General features: G+C 45.8%; 1 protein-coding gene across 1 annotated transcript in view; it reads right to left on the bottom strand.

Moving 5' to 3' along the window:
- Positions 1-1,271: 1,271 nt before the first annotated feature.
- The window catches only part of LOC108666567, a 50,540-nt gene continuing 41,914 nt past the window's right edge, over positions 1,272-9,897 (bottom strand). The window contains exons 5-9 of the mRNA XM_047883231.1: positions 6,156-7,072; positions 3,084-5,690; positions 2,660-2,934; positions 2,173-2,426; positions 1,272-1,819 (exon numbers count right to left, since the gene is read on the bottom strand). Of these exons, the coding sequence (XP_047739187.1) occupies positions 1,272-1,819; positions 2,173-2,426; positions 2,660-2,934; positions 3,084-5,690; positions 6,156-7,072 (4,601 nt within the window). The remainder of the gene's footprint in view (positions 1,820-2,172; positions 2,427-2,659; positions 2,935-3,083; positions 5,691-6,155; positions 7,073-9,897) is intronic.

Below are 9,897 nucleotides of genomic sequence, written 5' to 3'. Positions count from 1 at the left end.
CTAACAGATACCAACAATGCACTATACATAACAAAATTAGATATAAAGACCACGAATAAGTCTAGATACGCCATGCATGACTTTGGGAGAATAATAGTTAAAAGAACTTGGTGATTTTATATAATGTTGGAATAAAAAAGAGACAAACCGTGTATGTCCTCTGTGGCTTGAGTCTGGTGGGGAAGGAGATGAAGGCGAAAGACTTTGTGCAGATCGGATACTTGGGCTTGCTGATCTTGCTGAAGACTCGAGCGCTCTTATCCACGCGGTACTCGCAAACGTACACGTGCTCCTCTTGCGCCTCTGCGCAAGTGAGGAAGGACAGCATAAGGATTTGCAAAACACCGAGGCGCAAAACACATAAATTTACCTCGTCAGATATATTTATAAAATTATCAACATGTTTTGCCAAGAGATCTTAGCTGGAACAACGAGTAGAGCTACAGCGTCTAAATATGCACAATCATATGTGTGATAAATAATAAGTGAAAAAATTTTGAATTATGCTAACACTGCGGAACATATGCTTTAATTCAATTTTTTGCAACCCTGAATGGCAAACTAAACAGTGAGAGAGACAAATCGAGAAAGTTTTTTCATGAGAACCAAATTTAGGACAGCGGAACAGAGTTAATCTTAGATTCATTAAGGTAAACGAAGCACGAGTTACGAACACTTATGAAACATTGACTAGTAGATGCAAACATTGAGTAAAGCGAAAATTTAACTCGTCACAAATAAAAAATAATGGCTAATAATAAAAAATTCGTTAAAATTATTCACCATGACAGAAATATCATATCTTACACAATAAAATTCCAGGAAAAACATTGGCCTGTTATTTCATGTTTCAAAACTCTATGAAGAAAGCGAGCTTCATGAGACGGTAAGCAATGACTGTCGTCCCATGAAATGAAGCAGGCTGCAGCTGCATTACCAGCGATCCAGTTTTGACGGCAAGGTTAAATAGAGCCTAAGGTAACGATTCGTAAAGGTTGAAGCTAAGACCAATGACTAATATCCATTAGTATAGTATCCGTAATGGCTAGTGTCCATTTAATTAACATTCAATATATCTAGTGGTGGGCACAGTCCGCTCATCCACTAGCCACAAATAATCGAAGCTAACTTTTACCTTAGCCGGTGCGCCACACTGATGGCTGACTACGTCAACATATGTACGTCACCCAATCACGTCTTGTGTGAGAAAAGACGTGATTGCTTACACAAGACGTGATTGGGTGACGTACATATGTTGACGTAGCCAGCCATCAGTGTGGCATACAGGCTAATGTGCTACTGGGAATGTCTTGCAGGGCATACAGAGCCATCCTGTACTGGCCGTTCACTCCCCACTTCTGCATCTCACAATTAGGTTCACACGAATGATTAACGAAACGGCAATCGCCGCCCATACGGTGGCCATCTATCACAAGACCGCGGTCAAGATTAAGACAGTAATGATGGGTGTCGTTGGCGTAGGTTGTCTGCATCCTAAGTTTGAACTCCTTCTCGCTCACTACTTCCCCCACATACTCAAGAATGATAGTCCCTGTTTTGATGGGCTGCGTGACTTTAATGCCCCAGCCTTTGTTGGGAGTCATGAAGCGCATGAGGCAACTAAGGCTCTGGTGCCTCTGGATACGTTGGTTTGAGCAACGGTCACCAATGGGGCAGGTTTGAGGGCTGCACTCAATGAACATCATGCGGTTGATGCAGTCGTCGCCACAACCCAGCGCCGCGGCGTCCTGAGGGCGCCGGCAGTTGCAGGGCTGGCTCTCAGCAGCGCAAGGGCTCGGCTTCACGTCGTAAAAAATGTCTGCAGGAAACATAACACTAGTTACATGCACAGAGCAAAATTGAGTGGCAAAAGGTCAGTTAGCTGAAGCTTGATATAACAGAGATAAAAAATGCATGACTTAATTTAAAATGTGCTGAAAACCCATTATTGAGCAAAGTCCACTCACTTGTCCACTTCAGTGTAGTATCTTGAACATACTGCCAATGACGCCACTGCGTTAAGCAGTAAGTTTTGAATTGATAAAATAGTCAAGAAGATTTCGTGAGAATTTTTAACTTTGATTTTTGTGAGTTTTTCTCTGCTGCTTTCGATCATCAACTCTGAAATTACATGAATTACAAAGAGTCTCTTCTGTTCAGAACAATACTCACTGGACTTGACTTTCTTGTAGTTCCATGAAGGCACGAGGTCCCTGCCGGGGAGGAAGTTGTAGGTATGCAGGAACCAGAGGTCATAAGGAAGCTTGAAGTCGATAAGGCGCTCCCTAAGCCATTTCCTGCAGTAGCAAGGAGGGGGCAGCAAGGGAGACTGCGATGCAGGCCTCTCTATCAAACTGGTCGCCAACATCGCAGACTTGTGGTTGCGCACCATCGCCAGCACATCACCGTTGCGGCGAGGAGGCGGTCTGTAACATATGAAAATTCTCAGCAAAATGGGGATAAGGAAGATGAATCGGGAGTACGTTCAAAGATAAACCTTGCTTTACGATGGTTATAAGCAACATTATTGATCAACATTGTTTAAGATTTGTGGCCAACATTGTCTCCACGAAGTTGTTCGATAACATTTGTCCTACTTTTTGAGCAGCTCACAGTGACTTTTTTCAGTCACCAATTCACAATGGAGGTCGCGACTCACTCGTCCTGCTTGTAGTAATCAGAGAAGAGTCCCGCCACGAGGTACTTCTTCCTCCAGCGCGGTATGCGGCGCTTGGCGTGCGAGGGACGGGTGCTCTCATCACAGCTGGCAGGCTCGCTGCTCACAGTGCCACCTCCAGTGCCAGCGTCAGTGCTGGTGCCGCTGCCATCGCCTTCTGTCATCTCGGCAGGAGCGCCGTCACCAGCGAACTCGGCAAGCAATGGGTCAGGTAGGCACGGAGATGCAGTGTGTAATTCAGAAGACTCCAGAGGTACCTGCGAAAAAAAAAATTCTCTCGTTGAATTTTCCACAAAATTTGGATTAATTACTAGTCCTGAACCGAAGGTCCGAAATACGTGAAAGATTTCACGTGCCACATATAAAAGCTCACCGCAACAATTTAAGCCAGCTTTTCTATACTCACGATGGAGCGGTGGTCACGCTGCGGGGGCAGTAGCTTCCTTCTCCTCTTGAGGGTGGGGTTAGATAATTCCTCTAAGATGAGTTCTCTCTTCCTCCTGGTCCTGGCCCCACCCAGCAGCAGGGGCCCCGCACACCATCCACGGCTCACCACAGCGCCTCCTCCGCTCCTGATTATGCCTGATGTATTCATGCCTCCTGCTTCTACCAAGTCCTTTTTGTCTGAAGCTAAAATCGTCTCCTCAGTCTTTGTTTCTGGTAGCAGACTTAAATCCGGCGTAGAAACATCATTTGCTTCAGTGGTTGGTAAATTTTTTTCATCATTAAGTTTGCTATCTTTCTGCAGACTAGAGGATCGCCCGGTGTAGTCCCGGTGTAGTCGGTGATCGCCCACAGTAGGGAATCCTGGTGAGATATTTTCGCTGGAGTGCAAAATGTCAGGGAGCTCATCTTCATCTGCGGGGTCGTTAGGACAGCTATTCGGCAATGCATCAAGAATTTCAGCTTTACTAGTTTCAGTCTTTGTGTATTTAGTCTCTTCATCATTGGATTGGGAATTACAGAGAGGGGACGTCCTTGCTGGAGACAACCTGTCAAGGATGTCACTTTCGCTTTCATGTGATTTAAGTGATCCATCATGTTCAAATGACGTAACAGCCGGACGCATTTTCTTTGGTCTGCCTCTCATGCGTTGCTTTGAAACCTCCGGCACAACTGAGACCAGACTTTTTTCTTCAATAGGAATCTGACGCTTGAAGCCATCCTCGACTTCCATAGGCTGCGTCAGTGGTAGAAGTGTCTCGGCATCAGCAGCTGAATCCATTTCCTCATCGTCGGTAACAGCTCGGGGTTTCTTCTTTCTCTTCACAGTAGGGAATCCAGTTCTGTTTGGCTTTCTCTTTATGTGCTTCTTCTTGAAAGGAAGAGATGGAACATCCTTCTCATCTTCATCAATTTCTGGCAAACTTTGAACAATACTTTCCCGTAAAGCAAGCTGTTTTGGTGATCGCAGCTCTCGTTTTTTCTTGAGTCTTTTCTGCGGCGGACTCGATCGCTCCTTCAGCGCCTCGTTGGGCTCTTCTTTATCAGACATGAAGCCACTCTGATCGCTTTCTCGTAGGGGTTCGTGCTCACTTGCAATGTCACTATCTGAATGAGTACCTTCATTTGTCACAACACTATTAATCTCCTTCATAGACGAAGAATTGATAGGAATAGTTAAATTTTGCTGGATTGGCAATTCCAAAGGAGATAAATCTACTTTACATTCAAGTAAATCAATTTGGCGTTTAGCAGACTCTAAGATGCCATCAGTAATGATGATATCCTGGGCGATGCTCTCAGGTGACACGTTGGTGTCAGCAATGAGGTCTGGAGTTCCAGGCTTACTTGGAGTGTCGTAGCGAGATCGAGTGGAGACCGTGCTGGCTCTGGACTCGCAACGCCGTTTCACTGGAGAAGCCGTTGGGCTAACGCTAGGAGACTTCGACAGACGGGTTGTGACTCTGTCACAGGGTAACTTTGTAGGACTACTTGTACGATTTACAGGAGAGCCTTCATTTGAAGCTTTCGCCATTCGAGGTAATTTAACGCGCACCAACTCGCCATAATCTTTAGGCGAATCTCTTCCTCTGCTACTTCGAGTTTTGGTGGGACTGCTTGGTGGCAAGCTGCTTTTCCCTTTTCCAGATGGCTGAGATTCAGGACAAGCTTCGACGGCAGGTACCTCATCAAGAAGAGGCAAAGCTGCAGGACTGCATCCATCGATAGCAGCGCCTTCTTGGGCGGAGATGGAGCTGATCCTCATCTCAGCTTCCAGGCGGTGACGTTTTTTCGGGGTGGTTGTGGACAAAGACTGCGTTAGGATCTCTGGCTTCCGGGCGTTGACGGAACACGAAGACATCGATGAGTTGACAGCATCGTGATCTGAGGTATCATACGGTACTGAAGTGCTCGGGGTTTCCACGCGAATTGGAAGTTGTTCAGCAGAATTTCTATTTGTTTCCGAACAATGTTCACTAGAGTACGTTGAAGTAACATTTATTGGTTTTAAACCAACAACTAGTTTTGCGTCGCAGGGAACTTTGTGAGCATCGTCAAAATCTTGTGGTGCTGGAGGACAGTCGCCACAAAAACTTGTATGGGTCAAGTCTTTGGAGAGCTCAGATGCCGCTAACTGAAGGTTCTTATTTGTATCATTGTTGTTGTTTTGTTGAACAGCGCTCCGGACAATATACGGTGATGAAAAATCTCTGTAGGTACTGCTATTATTTTCGGAAATTTCTTCGGTGAAGTGTGACGGCCCTCTAGTAATAGGCAAGGCTTCATCAACATCTTTTATTACAGCACAAAGATGATTTGCGTCGATATGCGGGCACGGATTATTTACGTCTGCAAAGTTCTTTGTGTTATTGGCTGACCCGGGAGAGTGGCTTGAAATGTGACTGTGATGATCAGTTGAAATATTTACGAGGCAACCAGGAGAGTTGGCTGCTGTGTGTGGCGTTGAAGAAAACGAAGGAGTGACGTCTGAGGGAACGGCTGTCGAGATATGGCGATGGCGCTTCTTCAGAGGCAGCCGCTGCTCGTTGGCTTCAGAGCGATCACGGCCCTGCAAGGTCACAAATATTTCTATATTAATGATGCCGAACAAAATCATGTTAAAGGTGCGTTTGTGGTGATAAAATCAAATGAATTTCAAAAAAATGTATAGCTAAAACTTGTGATCATTCATTAAAGCTGGGCTAAATGGTAGAAATAAATTCAGATACGAATATCATCAATGACTGAAACCGTAAAACAAAAATTTTGGAATAGTTACCAAGAGCTACAATAAATGAAACCGTATTTATCCTGCAGATAATGATGGAAAACGAAAAAAATGAAATAACTGACTTAAACCAAGTAACTGAGGCTTGACGCTCCCTTTACATCATTCCCCACGAGATCACGTAAATTAAACAGGACATGACATGGCAAAACAAAAATCATCCTGTGAGCAAAATAGGACCTGAACTACAGCAGATTATGGCCAGCCAAGGAAGATTAAGAAGAGTTCTCAACCTTCTGCACGCACGAGCACAGATGGCCATCTCTCCTGCTTAGGAGCTTCCTGCAGTTTTTTTTTCCTCTTGCCAGTGATTTTCTCCTTTGCATCTGCCTCGGTGCCGGACTCCCGGTCGCTGGTCCGCTTATCTGTGGCACGTCTCTTCTTGCCTCCCATAGCGGAGAAAATTCCTTTCTTCACCCTGAATATGGCGGGTAAAGGGGCATCGACGTTGCCACATGCCCCGACGGGTGGCTTGACACCTCCTTTGGTGATGGTGCATTTCTCGAGTTCAAGTAAAAGCTCTTCTAATGAAGCCAGAAAAACAGGGTCAACAATATTACGGTGTTTGCTCTTGAATTGCGTGTGGTGTTTCTTCTTCTTCTTACAGATTAAGTGAGAAGCTGCAGCCAAATTTAGAGTATCTGAGGCAGGGGCGCAGTTGGTCATGCCAACTGATGAAGAACAAGCGACGGTCGTAACAATTTTGTCCCGTTTGTTCCATGAATTTGAATCGTCAGCCAGAGAGCCATAAACTTTGCGGAAAATGGCAGGAAGTTCCTTCTTGCGTCCCCGTTTTTTCTTCCTTTCCTCCAGAGGAATGCCTTCGGTTCTCGCGCCTCTTCGGCCTCTGCTCCTGGGCTGGTGCTCGGATGTACTGGGGGAGTTTGTTCGGATATTCGGGGAGTCGTTGCGACTACGACATCGAACTGACGTTTCAGAAGGGGCATCAGACGCACGGTCATCGCGTGGTGTCCCTCCACCATCAAGCACTGTTCCATGAACAGATAATTTATCGGATTTCTCGCTGTTACGAACCTTCTCATTGATGATTTTGTGCGCAATCTGATCAGAAAATATTTTCTTGTTTAGGGCGTGTGGAGGAGGAACTGAGATCGATGCATCCGTATCTTGAGGTCGGGGATGTTTTCTGGGCCTGCCAACACCTCTCTTGATTTTAGTCCCATCATTTCCTGCTGGATTGACGTTTTCGTGCGATAAATGTGAATCTTTGGGTTGAGCCTCAGGAGCTGGAGTGCGAACTCTCGTGTTGTAGCTAACGTCATTCATTCGACCAACGTCAGTAGGCACACCGGAAATGTTGGTGCGGGTATCAGCGTCCATGTCACCGTCATCATAATTCTTCCGGCCGTGCTTGGAAGAGGTTCGTCTGCCAGGAACGTCTGACAACGTTGTGCTATCTAAACCCAATGGAAGGAGAGAACACGAATCAGATATCGGTCCAGGGGCTTTATCTGCACCCAGTAACGACTCCTCCACGCTGTGCTGCATTGCCTGTGCGCGTTTGCTTTTAAGACTTCGAGGTCGACCGCGCGGTCGCTTTTTTGTAAGGATATCGGACGGCCTTCCAGGACCGCGATCTCCTTTTTCTTCCGGGCACGCGCCCGTTATATCTTCGCTTATTTCCACACCGGCTGTCGCTGAGCTGTCCTCATAATGTGGCCGGTCACTGACACTTTACTTTGCGTTGTTGCGGTGTCCTGAGTCGCTCATGGAGAGCTCGCCGTCTATGAGCTCGGCAGGTCTCTTCTTAAGCTGCCCCTCGTTAGGAGTAAGAACTTGGTCATCGCTGGCCTGCAATTCACTGGAGGTCTTAGGGTCAACAACTGGTCTTCTCTGCTGGTCCAACACCCACGGTGGGGGAGGGTCTACTTGACATTTGAGTGTTGGCATTTCGGGAGACACGGGGTTACCGTCCTCGAGATATCGCGGGGAGCAGGAGGGCGAGGATACAAGGTGTGGAGGAGTAACGGCGGGAAGTAGGACCAGGGGAGGCGGAGAGTACTGGTTACTGGGGGAATAGGGTCGAGAAGCCCCTGGCAGAATCGCAGTATCAGCGTGAAGTGTTCTTGAGTTTATGGGATACAAAGGAGAGAGGTGGTGAGGGGAAGCGATGACCTGGTGGAGGGGGGAACCGTTGACTGACTGTATGCCACTGTCTGGGGAAACGTTGGACACGCTACAGTCGAGAGGTGCGTAGGGCTCGAGGTGGGAAGGGGCGCTATCCCCCGCTGACTCCTCCTGCGAGCACTTGGAATTTTTTGTCTTCCTGCGCCGCTCGTCCAGAGATTTGGGGTCCACGTCCATGGGTTCCTCGTCTTCCTTCTCGTCGCCCGCGTCGTCACGAGGTCGTTCACTCGAACTCTTCGAGGGTCTCGCCGGTGGCACGGAGCCGTCCGTCTGGAACACCTGAGCTGCTGAGGAGTCTTCTGCAGGGGCAGTGGTGATGTCAGGCAACAGGGCGGCGAGGTCTTCTTGGTCGAGTTCCTGCGCAAAATATTTTAGGTTAAAATTTTATAATGAGATAACTTTATTAAGTTGACCAGAGATATGAGAAGCAAGCTCATTGCACGAGTGAGAGCACGACGCCATAGTGGTAACATATTAATGCATTAAATACATCGCTCGGTCGCCGGTGAGACGAGCAAGAGACAGAACAACTATTGTCTCAGGTATTGATGAACACTTCCAAGTAGAGGTATGAAAAGAGGGGAATGATGGAGCTGGTGAACGAGGTGACTCAAGTCACCCTAAGATGAATCGAACGAGGTGACTCAAGTTAATAGTACTTGCAGCCCTACTAGAGATGGCAGACTTGAGTACAAGTAGCAAATGATGAGCGAACTCAAGTGATAGAACATGTTTGATGGTAGATGTTTTAGAATGGAGTTTTTATTAAAAAATATGAAAAATAAAGAGACGATGCGTGTCATGCCTTGATGGAGTGTGAAGTGACATTAATGATAGAGTGAAGTGACATTAATAAACCAATAAAACAAAAATGTTCGAATTTCATTTTATCCACAAATTTAATTTTTTTTCTCATATATCCGTCTAAGTTGGCACGAGTTGATGACAATACCTGGAGGCCGGCCTGAACGCACAACAGTCACTAAGAATATTCAAGTCACTACAGACACAGTCAGTAAGAATAAGAATATTCTTTTGGTAAGAATATTGAGGACTTCCTCGAAGCAAGAAGAAGACAGCAAAACCCATGCTGTTAAAGCAAGTATTAATAAGAGAGCGGTGGATGATGACGTATAAACGCGCGACTTTCTGCAGCATTGCTCTGGGTTTACTTGCAGTGTTCAGGGTAATGAATGTCGGCACCTGCAGATTGCAGAGGTATGGTTCAAATAATGTTCTACTATAGTCTTAGATATGTTAATGTACAGGGCCTATACTTTCAAAAAAAGTTAAGAGGTCGTAAGTTCATCAGCCAATCATTGACGGCCTTTCAAGCAAAATCCACCAATCATAGACAAGAAAATAGAGTGTAAGTACTTACGTTCACTTAGCGAATTTTGAAAGTATGGCCCACTGTATTACAGTACTGCTGCAATATGACTTGAGATTCGTGATAAATGATGAATTCGGCATTAATACGGGACATTAACAGATTTTTTTTTTTTGTAGGGAACCAATATCGTGTTAAAGGCAGATACCTATCCTGCCGTTCCTGTGTTCTGATATACTTTATATGATGATCTCAGTTTTGTGTTAATTGACATTAATGATTTTCAGTCACTCATGGACACAAATGTTTTAATAGGGTAAATTTATTTAAATCTTGGCACGCGATATCGTCACACCGCTCAATTCGGAGAGCCAATAGAGCATGAAAAACAAGCGCGTTTCGATGATTTTACGTTTCGGTATAATCGCAATTGCAATTCAAGTGATGTAATAAATTCGAAAGGATTGACATCCACTAGCAAGACTTTGGTCTACTTCATAGTTGTCTCAA

This window comes from Hyalella azteca, unplaced genomic scaffold (assembly GCF_000764305.2).
Source record: "Hyalella azteca isolate HAZT.00-mixed unplaced genomic scaffold, Hazt_2.0.2 contig1606, whole genome shotgun sequence".
NCBI lineage: Eukaryota > Metazoa > Arthropoda > Malacostraca > Amphipoda > Hyalellidae > Hyalella > Hyalella azteca.
This window is presented reverse-complemented; position numbering and strand designations above follow the sequence as displayed.